Raw genomic sequence first — 15,626 nt, forward strand, 5'->3', positions numbered from 1 at the left:
CCTACTCATTTTTGGAATGTCAATATTTTTTACGCACAGGATAGGGGAGGGGAAGAACGGTCAGGGAAAGGGGAGCGGGCAGGGAGGAGACCTGAGTCAAGAGCCCAGTTCTGAAGCAGGAAGGGTCCTCAGAGGTTGCTTTCACGTGTAGGTGGAAGTCTGACCACAGCTCTTTCTGGCGCCTAGAGCTCTCTTAACCACTCTGAGTCTTCCCTCTACCTGTGGGAGACTTACCTTTGGGTTAAGGAGGGGAAAGAGGAAGGGACAGATGGACAGTAGCAACGCAAGGAAGGGATGCCAATGGGAGGAGGAGAGATCACCATGGAAGCCCACCCTGGTGAGACCTAGAGACTGGTTTTAAGAGAAGTCCCTGTCATGACAGCCCAGTCCCACCCATTTCAGGGCTTCTGGGTGAGGTGGACCAAGTCTAAGACTAGGGGGTCCAGGCAAGAAGCCTCACAGTAACCCTTGTCAATAAGAAACTTCACATGGGACCCCCCCCCCCCATCTTGTTCATGCTTTGTGGACACGTTACCGCTGATCACGCCAGGGAACATCACAGTTGGAAGGTTATTGAGTTCCCCAAAGTTTTCTGAGGCTGCCCTTGTCATCTGTAAAGTAATTGCAGCTCTACCCTCTCCGGAGGTGGTTACAGAGACCTAGTGAGATGCTAAAAGTGCTTTTAAAGGGTATGGGGCCCTGTAATGCAAGGACGTGTTACCAGAAAGCCCAGTCCACGTGGCTTGGGGAGCCACTGGGGAAGGAAGGGACTGGAGCCAAACTTACCCAGCCAGGGCCTGCTGCCACCACTTGCCAGCAGGGCCAGGTTGGCTTGATGGGCTGCCAGTCTGTTTGCCCTCGTTCTCCCTGTCCGTGCTCTGGGTCCAGAGACCTGGATTTGAATCCTGGATTTGTCACTTACTAGCTGAGTGATCTTGGGCAAGTCATTTCACCTTTCCTGCTTAAGTAGAGCTAAGGTGGCCTGTGAATGAAACCATATAAACGGAGGCATTTCTGGCTCCAGAGGAAGGCTGCTGCTGTTGGGGAGGAGCCCTGGCCAGGAATCTGTTAGAGACAGTTATTTTGTCACCAGCTGGAATAGCATGGGACAAAGCACTGCAGCTGTCTTGACCTCACCAATTGCCTTGACCTCATCCCTCATGTTATGCTGTCATTTTCAACACTGTCGCCTCCTTCAGCCTTAGCATTGGCCTTGGCCTTAGTTTCCTCCTGTGTGACTTGGGGATGATGATTCCTGCAGGAATCAGTAAGCTTGGAATAAGGAAGCTTTCAGGTCACATTACAGTTCACATGCATTAGGTGGGGTATTCAGTGCTGAAGAGCAGCAAATTCGATGGCCTGGTGTGAGAACAGAGCTGTGGAGAACATCAGGGGCCCGTTAACAGCCAATAAGAGTCTGACCCATAAGCACCAGGGCGGGGTGGGCGGGGTGGGGGTGGTGGGCGTTGAGTCTTGACTAAAGAGTCGGTTGGAAAAGCAGGCTTAACAGAAAAACCAGGTCATTGTCAACACACTCAAGATGATAAGCAACCTTTTTTTATATATAAAGCGATTATTTAGATTGAGAAATTATGAATTTTAAAAACAAGTACCACAAGCTCAAGAAAAATATCCTGACATTCTTCTTAACTGCTGGACACACCTTCACCTTTCAAATACTCCCTCCCCCAGCCCCACCCCTGCACCCCTGCAGACTCTTTGATTACCTTTCATTGTGACAATGATTTTATATTTCCTACACAGAAGAGGTGATTCCCCCACGTCTCCTTTGGCAGTAAGTGTGTCCCAGGAAGCCATTTATGCACCAAGATGTCAGACACAGGAGTGACTTCAAATCCCGTGGACATATCCCACTCAACCCATATATTAGTGATCCCCCAGTTTTACCTTCCCCCTTAGCCACATCCCAAATGCCCAAATGCTCACGGGATATGTGTGATGAAGGAAATTTGCAGTGGAAAAACACAATGGGCCTCAACCAACTTGTAAAAGTATTTTCTGCAAATTTTCCAAAAGCACCTGACAACTGAAAGCATGGCTAGGGCCCCTGAAGGGATAAGCACATGCCCTGAAGCTTCAGCTCTGTTTACTTTGGCTGTAAATCCCCCTCTGCTCTGAGTAATCACAGCTGTGCCAGGCTCAAGTTTAGCGCCACCGGAGAGTTCAAGGGAAGATAGTGTACACCTTTGACCATTGCCAGGCACTGGTTCACTCTCTAATTTTGCCTCATTTTGTGTTGACACACAGGCTCCCACACCTACCCACCCTGCTCTCCTCCTCCAGTACACACAGCAGGGAGGTTCCTGGCATTTGTGCCCCCCCCCCCAAAGCCCTCCTCTGGACAAGAAGAGGGTCCTTGGCCCTGAGCAGAGTTCTCCCTGCTGGGCCCACCCGCCCTCTCCTGCACACACAGGGCTGGTCAAGCTGATCCTTGAGCCACAGGCCACTTCCTGAGCGGCAGAGGGGTGGGAGCCGGCAAAGCTGATTCCTGTTCAGGTCCCAGACAAGTCTGGCAGAGCCCCAGGCCAGCTCCCCTTAACCTGCCTGTCCTCTGATAGGACAGGGGAGGGGAGACGGGAGAGGAAAAGTGTAGAAGAAGAATTGGAAGAAAAGCAAGAAGGCCTCGGCTTGGGAGGGAGGGCAGGGGGGTGAGGACGGGCACCGGTCCTGCGGCTAACTTGCTGTGTGACCGTAGGGGAAATCTCCTACTTTACCTCTCTGGGCCTCAGTTTCCCCTTTAAAGTAAGGCCACTAACACCTACCTCACAGGGTTGTTGTGAGGATACCACGAGGTAATGTCTGGGGAAATTGCTTGGGAAATTGGGAAAGGCCACTCACATGGGAGCCCCTCATTATCCTTTTGGCTGAAGGGGGACAGGAGACCTGGAGGCCCTGGACCCGGCCTGGGCCTTGCCTCTTAGGGGAAGCCGCCCTGGCCTTTACTCAAAGCCGACCCTGCCTTAGGCGGAGCAGCAGGCGGTGCCCCTGAGAGCACTGGCCTGAGGTCAGAAACTCCAAGCTCAGTAAGTGAGTGCCCCAGGCCATTGGAAAAGCCTGGAAAACTGAGGGGCTGCTGTTCTGGTGCAGCCCCAGCTGCCTCTCCAGGGACTGCAAGGAAGATGAGCAGCAGAGGCCGGGGACCGGGGAGGACAGCCAGCACAGGCGGTGAAAGGGCAGCCGTGGGGCCCGGGCCAGGCAGTGAGGAGCAAGGGGTCCAACTCAGCAGGGGGCTGCGGCTTGGCGCTGGCGGGCACTGGCGGGAATGGGGTACAGGGGCCTGCTCGCTTGCCCCCCTGGTTGGTTTTCCTCCACCTGGTACCTGGTGCCTCCATGATCTGACCACAGTCTGCCTCTGCCAATGTGTGCAGAGTGAGCCCTTTAAGAAACAAAAGAAGCTTACCTGAAGTGATAGTTTGGAGTTCATTTCTGGCCAAGAGCATGGGTGTTGGGTTCTGGGGACGGGCTGGCAGCGGTCAGGGCAGTGAGGCCGCATGGACGAGGAGGAGGAGGAGGCCAGGGAGGAGGTGGGGACGGGGCGTGGGGCTGGGACGATAGGTCAGCAGCCTGCTGGAGGCCTGGGGCGATGGAGAGAGACCGTCCCACGCTGGGCAGCTTGCACCCCTTCACCCCCAAAGAGAGCGAGGGCGGAGCTGAGCACCCACAGGGCAGGCTAGGCCAGATCCCGAGAGAGGCCCCAAAGGAGCCGAATCAAACCTGCCCACTTTCTTTTCCCAAATTCATGGGTCGGCGCTATTGCTGCTGCTTGCTGAGCAGAGTGGTGGGTGGGAAGGGGTGGGAGGGAAAGGGCCCTCAGGGCCGCCTCAACTGTTTCCCAGGGGGAGGGGTGAGGGCCCCATTCCATCCATTCCCCTTTGGGGCCCGTGGGCAGTTAATATTCCCCCACCTCAGCCGCCTCGGGATGGGCCAGAACCGGGCATCACTGAACTCCAAGGGCACACTAGAACCCAAACCAAGAATTCTCTCCCTAACCTTTCCATCCTAAATTAGGGCCAACCTCAAAGTCCAAATTTGGCTCAGACGTTCTGCAAAGAGATAAAATGACAAAGATACTCCAATTAAAAGTCAACATAGGGCTTCCCTGGTGGCACAGTGGTTAAGAATCCGCCTGCCAATGCAGGGGACGCAGGTTCGAGCCCTGGTCTAAGAAGATCCCACATGCCGCGGAGCAACTAAGCCCGTGTGCCACAACTACTTAGCCTGCGCTCTAGAGTCCACGAGCCACAACTACTGAGCCCACGCGCTGTAACTATTGAAGCCCGCGCACCTAGAGCCCGTGCTCCACAACAAGAGAGGCCACCGCAATGAGAAGCCCGCGCACCGCAACGAAGAGCAGCCCCCACTCTCTGCAACTAGAGAAAGCCCGCGGGCAGCAACGAAGACCCAATGCAGCCAAAACTAACTAACCAGCTAACTAACTAAATAAATAAATCTATTTTTTAAAAAAAGTCAACATAGAAATGCCCTCTCTCGTGAATTTCCTAGGGTGAAATTCATATCAAAAAATTAAATTCCTTTGCCCTTTTAGGTTAAAGTTCAAGGAAATAAAAACTAAAAGTCTTAAGGTCCAAGGATTGAAGCCCAAAGCCTTCCCAGAGAGCCCAGCTGTTAACTCCCTCTCCAAGCATCCGTGCCAGCCCAGCCACACGCATGGCTCCTGGAATGGGGTTCTTCTCCACACCTCAGGATTTCCGCTAGCCTGTCATGTGCCCCACTTTTAAAGGATTCAGAGTTACTAGGCCCTGCCTGCCACAGGGAAATCAACCCCTCGGGCAGCCTGCAGGCTGCTGGGTGTCCTCAGAATCCAGCCAGTACTCAGCCCCATGTGGATCTCTCTTCCTGCTGGCTCAAGACCCAGGCAGGGATGGAAGGAGAGTGGACAGGAAAGAGGATGCCAGCCCCCGACCCCACTCCCTGAGGGTTGGACCTGGTGGAGGGTTAGCTTAGCCCAGTGGACGCTTTGGGCGGGGCAGGGAGCAACTTCGCGTTCCTTCTCCTCTCTGAGCGCATATGTGCCACTCCTGCCTTCTCACAAATGGCTGTGGACAGCCCAGCTGTAGAGTCTCATTTACGATACCTTCTTTCTTCCAGAATGTTCGAAACCTCGTAATTTTCGGTTTCCCTCTGGGCACCCAGGGCTGAGCTCTGCCCAGTGTCTGTGCATCCTGCCTGGAGCAGGTTCCTGAACCAAGGGCCAGGGAGCAGCCGCTCTGCCCGGTTGATTCTCAGGACACTGTCTGTTCTCCATCTGGGATACTCCGGCCTGGCGTGGCAGCTGTTTCTGCAGCCTCGTTTCCGGTGCGAGGCTCTGTGCCCTGGGAGCATGCTGGCTGTGCTGCTGCCTGCGGCTCCAGGCTGAGCCCCGTGCACTTGTGCTGTGTCGGCTCCTGGCGGTGGTTTCATCCCTTTTCCTGACCACACAGAGGGCTGGCCGTTTTTGTTGGATTCCAGTGCCTTCCCTCCTTTTAATACTTTCTCGCCCAAACATTTTACTTTTTCTGACATATTCCTCTAGATTTTGTCTCTTGGGGTCTCCCAGGGCAAGAGAAAGAAAAACCACTCAACTCCAGCTTGGTCACAGCATCCACTGTTGAAATAGCCCCAGGGCTCCACCCCAGAGACCCAAGAGTGACGGTCCATCGGCCACTCTCCCCGCTGCCGGCTCCTCTTGTGCCTGGCTCTGCTCGCCTCTGGTAGGGCTCAGCTGAGCCTTCCTGAGACGTAATCCCTACATTTAAAAACATGTTCCCTTAGGGCTGTGTGATCCCGGACCCTACCCCCCAGTCTTCCCGTCCCAAAAGGCGTCCCCAGATCTTCTCAGTGTTTGGTGCTGATCTTCCGTCCTTGCATTTGCCCGGATCCTCCACAGCCTCTGAGAACTGCTGGCTCGTGGATGGCTTCTGGGTCTCACAGAAGCCATCTTGGCCCTGAGCAGAGTTCTCCCAACTCTGTGTGGAACGGCAGCCCCTCAGGAGTATTCTGAGTCACCTGGCTCCCTGGGGGGCCTTGCCTTGTCCCGAGCCTTGCCCCCCCACCCCAGGGAGCATTGCTGGCCCCTGCCTGAGTTGCTCTGTTGGCCTGGCCACTCCAGGGTCCCATCCGCCCCTTCATGTCTGCCCAGGCTGTCCCCTGACACCCCATGTTCTTTTGAGGACATTCCTCTTATTTCCGCTGCTCCTGTTCTGGGAGTGAGACTAGGGTGTGTTTTTCAAACCGCTCCAGGCCCTTCTGGCTCTCCTCAGTGAACCTGACGCCTGTCCAGACGGCTCCCACTCACGCCTTTTGCTCTGCCTTGCTAGCTTTGGGTGTGCAGTGATCTCTTTGAGTTGTTTTACTATCTCAACCCCTCTTCTCTGAAGGGCCCCGACTGCTGGGGATGCTGTGTCAGTTAACAACCCCGCACCTCCTGCAGGCCAGGCAGGCTCTGTCTCCCAGCTCCCGGGATGAACCTCGGATGTACTTGGAGGTGCCGGAGGACCTTGCACAGCCCCTGTTCTGGCAGCAACTCATGGGCCACCACCTCCCTGTGACTGACCCAGGAGAACACCCACCCCCACCTCCGCCCAGAAGGTGGAAGCTCTCTGGAGCCCAGGCGAGGCCTCCTGCGGCTCACAAACCTGCCCACAAGGACCCTGCTTACATAGCAGGTGGAGATTCTCATCAGGACCACACAGCCTAGGCATCAGCTCACAGCACCAAAACCCCGTGGGGCACTGCCAAGGCCCCCGGGCAACCCCAGAGCCTCAGACTTCACATGGACTACTGTGTGGGGTCACTGGTGTGGACTCAAAGCTTGACTCCAGTGTGCAACGTGGTGGGTTTGAGGGGCCTGCGTAGACCACTGCTTTCTTCCAATTCCAATTTTGGGGCCTCGGCCATAGCGTGGGAGTCATAGGGTGTGCCAGAAGGCAAGCAGCACACAGCAGAGCCCAGGAGGACCTAGCCAGCAGGTTATGGGGGGGCAAGGGTGGGAGGGCTACTTTAGGGATGGAAACACCTCACAAGGAAATGTGAGGCCATGAGGGGGAAGGGCCCCCCACCTCAGCAGGCCCACAGTGGCTGGAGGCTCAGGGAGGCTGGGGGTGGGCTGGAGAGCAGGCAGCCAGTGGGGCAGCTCTTGTCAGGCCAGAGTCGGGCAAGGTCTCAGAGGGGTGGGGGCCTGGGTAACACCTCTGCATGGTATGTGGTGATGGTCTTCCCTTCCCTTTCCTTTCGTGTGTGTGTGTGCGTGTGTATGTATGTGTGTGTGTGGTCACTCATACCGTGAAGTATAACATACACACAGAAAAATGCATAACAGTTTAACAAGTATAACACAGACACTTGTAAGAAGAGTGAGGGAAAAATATCACTGCAGCCCCCATCCACTCCTGTGTGCCCTGGCCCGGTTAGCTCCCACCCTCCCCGCCAGCCAGCCCACTGTCTTGATGGGAGGGGAATTGTTTCCTGGCTTTCATCACAGTTTTACCACCTAGGCCTGGACCTCTGAACAATGTAGTTTGGGGCTCCCTGGTTTTGAACTGTAAATAAATGAAATCGATTCATCCATAGTGGTAAGTGTCCCTGTAGCTTGTTCATGGCACTGCTGTGTTGTATTCCATGCTGTGAATAGGCCACAATTTATTTATCCATTCTGTTCTTGATGGACATTTGGGTTGTTTCCAGATGCAGGTTTCTTTAGGATCTATACCTGGAAGTGGGATTGTGGGCGGATTAATTACAGCCAACATGATGGGTGGCAGTAGCATCTTGTGGTGCCTTTAATTGCATTTCCCTGATCTCTACTGAGGTTGAACACCTTTTCCATTTGGATATACTGTTCTGTGAAGAGGCTTATAAAATCCTTTGCTAATTTTTATTGGGTTGTCTATTACCAATTTGTAGCAGTTTTTAATACTATCTGGATGTGAACCCTTTAGGTGTAGCATGTCTTTTGACTCTTCATGGTGTCTTACTAATATAAGGTCAAATGTGTCCATCTTTTCCTTGGTCATTTGTGCTTTGTGTACCTCATTTAAGAAATCATTAAGATGATATTCTCTTCTATGATCTTTATGTCTTTAATTCACAGAGAACTGATTTTTGTGTGAGTATGAAATAGAAGTCCAATTTGCGCTTTCTCCCCATGTGGTGGCCAGTGGCCCTGCACAGCTAATTGAATTGTGCTTCCTGTCACACAGATTTCCAAGCTGCCCTGATCCTGTATCAGGTCCATATGTGTGTGTAGATGTCTGCCCCGTGCTGATTTCACTTCACCTTATTTATATAGCTTGCTAAGAAATCTTGACATTGAAAAGCAAGTCCTCCCACCTTGAAAATGTTTTGGCTCCTCTTGGCCCTTTGGAGTCTCATAAATGTTAGAATTTGGTTGTCAAATTCCACCCAAAATCTGTTGGAATTTCTATTGGGACTGTGTTGAATTAGAGGGCAGAATGGAGAGAAGTGAAGACCACACTGCCTCCAATCATGGACGTGTGTGGTCTCCCCACTTATGTGGTCCTTCATTGACCACCCCGCCCCCAGGTGTTAGTTTGTTCTGTAGAGATTGGAACCTCTTGGCTTCATTCCCTGATACAGAGCAATGTACTCTCGAACTGTTCGTTTCCCTTACTCCCCGGCCAGCTTCTCTTCTCTGCACGTATGAAGTCACATTCTGTATGGTACCTGTAAAGTCACATCCTATTCTGGAAAATGTCTGTTTCTGCACCAGTCTTCACTGTATTCTAACTATTCTTTGTCTTGCTTGTCTGGTAAATATGGTATTGAAGTGACTCAACAGGGGCTTTAAATGTCAAACTTGTATGAATTTACACCCTTCGAGTCTTTCTTTGGCCTTTTTTATCCACCCATGATCACCAGGGTCCTTATCCTTGTCTACACTTGAAATGCCGGTAGGGGGGCTATAAAGCCTGCACTTGCTTCTCGGCTTTGTCACTGTGTTTTGTTCTGACTGGCGGCAACTCACCAAGGAATCAGCCCTTCACTGAAGGATTCATTCCTGGAAATGGGGCTCCCCTCCTGAACCTTTCTCAGAGCACAGCTCTCCTCGTGCTTTGCTGTTGGTGGTGTGGAGGCCCTGGGCTCTTTGCTGTGAGGTGTCCCTGGTATCATATCAGTCACTCAGTCTGAACGGCTGATCAAGCTGATGGGAGGCTTCTGCCACCTCTTACTTGGCTGCTTCCCTGGGGGCAGTGTCACCTGGGTGTCACAGCCCCATGTGCTGGTGGGCAGGGTCACTCACCTTCTTCTCCGAAGCCATGCACTCACCTCACCGGAAGGGGCCTAGTTCCGGCCCCTGCCCCGGCTCCCAGTGCTGGAGTGGAAGTCTGGGCGTTCACCAGAATTTAAAGAATAGTCGAAAGGCATGAAATCCAAAGGGTCTTTTCACTTCTTTCTGAACAAGAAGGAAATGGGCTTATTTTAGAATCAAGAATATTATCCTCTGAATTATCAGAGAGCAAAAGAGGAGACTTGCTCCCTGAAGAGTTGGGTTCTCCCCGGGAAAATACTGGAAGGTTCTGACAGAGAGTCCACCTGATTTCCCCGCCACATTGCCTTTTTTTTTTTTTTTTGGCCGTGCTGTGCGGCATGCAGGATCTTAGTTCCCCGACCAGGGGATCGAACCCGTGCCCCCTGCAGTGGGAGTGCGGAGTCTTAACCACTGGACCACCAAGGAAGTCCCCACATTGCTTTTTTGACTGGCCAATTTTATCCTCAGGAAGATCTAGGCTTATGTGTTAAAGTAACAGTTCAGATGGGCATCGCCCCCCCCATCTCCCGCAGAGCTAGTGGTGGGAGGGAAGAAGCTCCTTAGGGAGCAGGGCGCTGGCACCAACAAGAGGTCCTAATTCATAAGCTAAGTTGACAGCTTTGGAATTTGAGGCAGCTCCTTTTTACTGCTAGCATCATCGATGTGGCCCGTGAGCACTTCATCCACGCAGTACTCGGGACATCTGAGGCCCTGGGGCCCAAACTGGGAAAACATTTGCAACTCATGGTAAAGGGTTAAATTCTCTGATATATAAAAAGCTCTAAAACAAAAAACAGCCCAGTGGGAAAAATGGACTTGAGGATTTGACTTAGTTTCCAGAAAAGGAAAAGGTAATGGCTATTCACTAGAGGAAAAGACACTCCATCTCGGAAGAAGAGAAATGCAAATTAACACCTTCTGGGGAAAAGCCTTTCCCCACCAGGCAGCCCAAAGTCAAAACAGGTGGGGATGCTCCTGTGCCAGGTGGGTTGGTGCCCTAGACCCCCTTCTAGGAGGGACATCTGGCCATATTAAAACAGCATCGATTTTGACTGACTAATCCTACTTCTAGGAACCTATCCTCCAAATATACCTACACATACGTGGACGCCAACAGCGCAGAGCTAAGAGTGGAGGGATGGAAAGAGCTCGAACGTTCTCAATAGGGGCTGGCTAAGTAAGTAACCATGGCCGGTCCCAACAAGGGAATACTGGAGACTCTTCAGGTACTGAGATAGACTTTTAAGTAAAAAAAAAAAAGTGCAACCTAGTGTAGAATATGCTACCATTTGTGGAAAAAAAAAAAAGTTGGGGGGAGGGGTGGGGGTGTTATATGTGCATAAAATAGCTCTAGAGGGATTTGAGAGAGGGCTGCCTGGTGGAGGGAGGCGGCAGGAGGGAGCTTTCTCTTTGGGGATCCTTGGAATGCTTTGAATTTGAGCCATGTAAATATATTACCTATTAAAATGAGAGCAGAATTAGGAAAAGAAACCAGGTGGCAGAGGGGCATGGTGGCAGAGACTTCCCATTTGTAGCTTTGGGATTTGGAGCCCTGTCTGGATGTTTGGGGGGTAGACTTATGAGAATATCAAGTCCAGACCCCACTGTCCCCAGATGGGGGGCTGAGGCTCCAGGAGTGAGGGGACAGAGCCAATTTCTGAAAACTGACCATTTTTGTCTCTTTTATGTCGGCTTCAAACACAGAAGTGAGGTGTGCTCACTTCACTAGGAGGGGAAATCTGGGCAAACGGCGGCTGGTGGGTTTGCAGTATGGCCGCTCCCCCCCACCCCCACGTCTTCCAAGCCCATTCTGGAATTCTCCCTGGGAGGCCTGGAGGACTGGAACCTGGCTTTGCACAGCTGGGAAGAAGGGCTGGGTGGCAGGAGGGAGCTTTACAAAAACAAAGTTTTGGGGGCCAGCACTTAGTGCAAAGGGGGCCAAGGAGTCAAGGAAGACATCAGCAGCCCAGAAACACTGGAAACTTCCTAAGCTCTGGGATTGGCTGACCTCCCCAGATAATACCAAGACCTGTGTGCAGGCACGGGCCCGCTGCTCCCTGCTTCAGCTCCCCTGGTGATCCACATTACTCGTGTCTCTGAGGCTGAGCTGTCCTGTCAGCTCCGTGGTTTAGGGAATATGTAGGAAAGACATGTGGTGAATCTCTTCATTTCACAGATGGGGAAAACTGAGGCCCAGAAGGGGAGCCAAGCAGGCTCTCGACCCCAGGGTCCCTAAGATCAGGCTCCCAGGGGAAGCAGGCCCTGAGGCAGGGGTCTCAGACCAGGGGACAGGGCAGTGGGGCAAGCCTGCAGAGGACAAGGTGGGAGGCCTGGGGGAGAGCCTACGCTGCCCAGCTCTCCAGAATGGACAAGCCCCAAGTGGCCTCCGGGCCACCGGCGCAAAGATCACAGAGCTGGGTGCAGCCACCCAGAGGGTGCTGGGGGACACAGGACCCAGGAGCAGCTCACAGGGCCTGGGCTGAAGCAAAGGGGACTTGGCATTGTGCAGCACTGGGTGGCCTCAGGGAAGGCTTCCTAGAAGGGTGCAGTGTGGGGCTCCCAGTGGGCTGGTGGGGGAAAGGCATTCGATGCAGAAGGAACGGCACCGGCAAGGGAGGTGCCAGGCTGCAAACCGGGGCTGAAGGCGCTGGTTGCCCCAGAGGCCAGGGGTCTTTGCTGGCAGGTGACGCGGTACCACTGGGGCAATGGTGGAGAGCGGGTGGCAGTCTGTGCCTCCACCCCCGTCTGTCCCACATCTCAGTTCGAGCTGTTATTTGGAAATGAGTTTCTGCTGCTGTTTTGAAGGCTGACGACACCCCTGTGGGCCTTGGGGCAGTTGGTGGCGTCAGGGGAAGGGACAGGCTGCTTGGTGGGCAGCGGAGCCCATGCTTCAGAGGAAATGGAGCTGGCCGGGTGCGGGGCGGGGGGTGGGGGAGGACTGGGGTTGGGGACAGATGTCTTGAGAGGGAGGTGCAGCAGCTGCTCTCCTCGGCATGCAGGGACGATTATTAGCTCCAGGGGGCTTGGGAGCATGGTGGGCAGGGTTAAGAATGTGCCACCCTGATCCACCGATGCCCCCTTTTTCCTATCCAAGGAGCCACTGCTGTGTGATACCCCAGCTGACCAGAGCCTCTGGCGCTCCCTGATTCATGGGGGCAGCGAGCTGTGCTCTGCCCTCTGGAGCCCCTCCATCCTCCCCAACACAGCAGGCGCCCAGCCTCCTTGGCCCTCAGAGACCCCTGCAGCTGGGGAGACCCCCATGGCTCATGTGAGGCCACAAGGTGAAAGTCCTAGCTGGGGACAATGGGAGGGAATGTGAGGTCGGACCCTGGGAGGTGGTGACCTGGTGTTGACACACCCTGGGAACTGGGATGGTGTCCTCACCTGTGAAATGAAGGAGTCGGATGAGATGCTCACAGACACCTAGGCCCCTGCTCTCACGACCTCGTGTGGTGCATCAAGGTGAAGGCCAAGAGCAGGGGGAAGAAGCTGTGGGATGTGACGAAGGCCAGGCCGAGGCAGGAGCCTGTCACAGGGCAGGTGCTCATACCCAAGAGGGAGGCCCCAGGCCGCGAGCCAGGCTGAGGGATGTTTGGCTGCAGCTGGAGCCATGCCACCCCCCACCCCCTCCCCCAGCACGGAGACTGACTCCAGTCCCCTCACTGAGGACAGAATGAGACTGAGGTGAGCTGGAAGACCTCTGTGGAAGAGGAGCGTCCCCTCCGAAAGATGGGCCACACCCTCCAGACTCCCTTGAACCGATTCTCCTCCTTTCAAAGGTCACGACTGTCCCCACTGTCCTGGAAGTAAATCCTCAATATCCAGGGAGCTGACTGGGGGCTGAGGGTGGAGAGTGCCCCCTGGACCTGGACTGAAGGAGAGCAGCCCTCAGGCATCTGAATGAGGAAGCTGGCACTGGCAGACTGCCCCAGAGGTGTGGGGTGGGGGGCGGATCCAAGTGGAAAGTGCCAAGGGACTGGGCTAGGCAGCCCTGGGGCCTGGGCTGTTCTGAAGTTACCATAATCAGAGGGCAAGTGTGACCTGCTACAAGCCTGGGATGGGCACCCGAAGCTTCCTGCCTGCTGGGAGTTCACACTGAAGCCACAGTGGGTGCCACATGGGCTGGGCCACTGGCAGCCGTCCCAAGGAAGGAGCCCGTGGCCACCCCAGGCCCCAGCACACATACAAGGTGGCCCTTGTCACTGTGTATCACTCAAAGGTGGGCCTGCTCCTCACTCCCAGCATCAGAAGGGAAGAGCTCCAGAGGCTTGGTCCAGGTAGTAATAACCGTTTTCCCCAGAGCCCCTCAGCTTCCAAAAACAAATTCACTTAAATTCTGTGGATTTTAAAAAAATCACCTCCATCTAGGATGTTCTTGTCTATCTCAGGGGCTGAGGAAGAACAAAGGGTTTCAATGGCTCGGGGCCAGCAGGAATCCAGAGGTGAGGCCCCCAGGAATGGGGTTCATGTGGCCAGAGGAGCCCCTTCTCTGTGCCAGCAGCTGCAATGAACTGGACTTCTCCCCCAGGGTAGGCAGTGCAGAAGGGGTGGAGCTGGCCCTTCACACAAATTCCCAGTGCTCATGGCTGGGCCTCACTTGGAAGGAGTCGCTGCCAGGGCCCATGGAGGCGCTCATGCTGCAGGGCGGTGAAGTGTTCAGCCCAAAGGCGACCGGACCCGAGCAAGCAGCACTTCGTGGCTGGAGGACTGCCTGCTGCCCTATCGCTGCCCCCACGAGGGAGCGAGCCCCTGCACTTGGAGAAGGGATCCTAGGCCAGGAGACCCCAGTTACACTGGACCTTGACACTGATTTTGTTTTGACAGGGTACCCTCAGCGCCAGGACCTCCAGAGGCCTAGTGGGGTTAACTAGCCACCTGGAGGCTTTCAGAGCTGCTGCGCCATAAGACCTGAATGGTACCCAAATTACAGGGGATGTTCCCTCAGGGAACTGCTGTGCCTGAGGGGAGCAGAGCCCAGGCCCAGAACTGGGGTGAACAGGGCAACATAACCAGGAACTCCACCCCCTGGGCACCTTCCCTCCTACCAGACCCAAAAGCTGTTGCAAAGTTCCAGAACAACGGGATTTCCCAAGTCAAGACACTGAGGCAGCAGCCTATCGAAAAGTGACCCTGGACGGAGTGGGGAAGGCTTTCTCTCCCCCCCCCCGCCCCCACTCAGATCTGACCCCTCCCCCTTTCCCCGCCAGCCCTAGCCCAAGAGGTAGTCCGGCCTCTGCGGGAGGTGGGGGGTGGGGGACGATCCAAAATGAATTCCCGTAGGATTCCGGGGTCTGCGGCCTCGGGCAGGATGCCAACCTCAGCTGGGCCCTCTGCTGGGGGCTGGGGGCGTGGAGAGGCTAGGCTGCAGATTCTGGGGACACCCCTCCCGATCTCGGTTGCCCAGTCACTGACCCAGCCCTGCACCGATTCCTCCGCAAGCCAAGGAAGCCCGAGGCAGCCGCAGTCTCCACACCGTTTATTTCTCCGTCCCGGTAGGTGGGGTCGCTGGGGGCGGGGCGGGCAGAAAACCGCGCTTAGGCTGCGGGTCCGGGGCAGGGGAGTCCGGGGCGCGACACTCAGGCGAAGGTGGAGCCGTTCCAGCCCACGTTAGCCGCGTTCATGTCGTAGTAGTTGATGTAGATCCTGCGGGGGAGGAAGCGGGTCTAAGCCGGCTGCGAGGTGGCCGCCGTGGCCGTGCGCCCCCCGTCCCCCGGCGCCCACGCACCTGTCCGGGCTGATGCGCAGGCGTTCGGCCAGCAGGCCGCACAGCAGCTTGCTGTAGGAGCGGTTCTGCGCGCCGCCGATCTTGCCGATGCTGTGCAGGCTGCAGAGCGCGCACGGCTCGCTGGAGCCCCCGAAGGCCATGAGCTGGTCCGGCACCACGTGCACCGCGATGTACTGCGGGGGAGGGGCAGCGGTCAGCGGGCCTCCTGGCCTCGCCGGCCCGGACGCCCCCATCCCTTCCCCTCCCGGAGCCCCATCCCGGAGCCGCCTGCCCCGCCCAAACCCCATCCCGGAGCCACCTCCCCCGCCCCAGCCCGGGACCGCTTGGCCGGGCCCTCCCCGCAGACCTGCGCCGGCTTGCCCGTGGCCTGCGCCAGCTGCTGGGTGAGCTCGGAGAGGAGCCCGTCCGGCACAGAGGCGCGGGGCACGTTGGTGTTCACCAGGAATATCGGCATGACGGCGAAGACAGGGATACAGGAACCAACCGACTCGCGCGGAAACACAGCCGGGAAACCTCTGAGCTACGTGACCGCCGCCCAGCGCCCCTCCCAGTGCGGCTGCGGCCCAGCCTCCCGTGACGCCACAGCCGGCGGAGGCCCCGCCCCCGAGGCCT

At 55.5% G+C, this 15,626-nt stretch overlaps 1 protein-coding gene across 1 annotated transcript; it reads right to left on the reverse strand.

The window, feature by feature from the left end:
• Positions 1 to 14,750: 14,750 nt before the first annotated feature.
• On the reverse strand, positions 14,751 to 15,577 carry MIF (macrophage migration inhibitory factor). Its single transcript, XM_059893656.1, has 3 exons — positions 15,361 to 15,577; positions 15,015 to 15,187; positions 14,751 to 14,932 (listed from the first exon to the last, which is right to left on the reverse strand). Exons 1-3 carry the CDS (start codon positions 15,466 to 15,468, stop codon positions 14,866 to 14,868), a joined length of 348 nt encoding a protein of 115 aa, XP_059749639.1. The 5' UTR covers positions 15,469 to 15,577; the 3' UTR covers positions 14,751 to 14,865.
• Positions 15,578 to 15,626: the final 49 nt, after the last annotated feature.

This window comes from Balaenoptera ricei, chromosome 14 (assembly GCF_028023285.1).
Source record: "Balaenoptera ricei isolate mBalRic1 chromosome 14, mBalRic1.hap2, whole genome shotgun sequence".
NCBI lineage: Eukaryota > Metazoa > Chordata > Mammalia > Artiodactyla > Balaenopteridae > Balaenoptera > Balaenoptera ricei.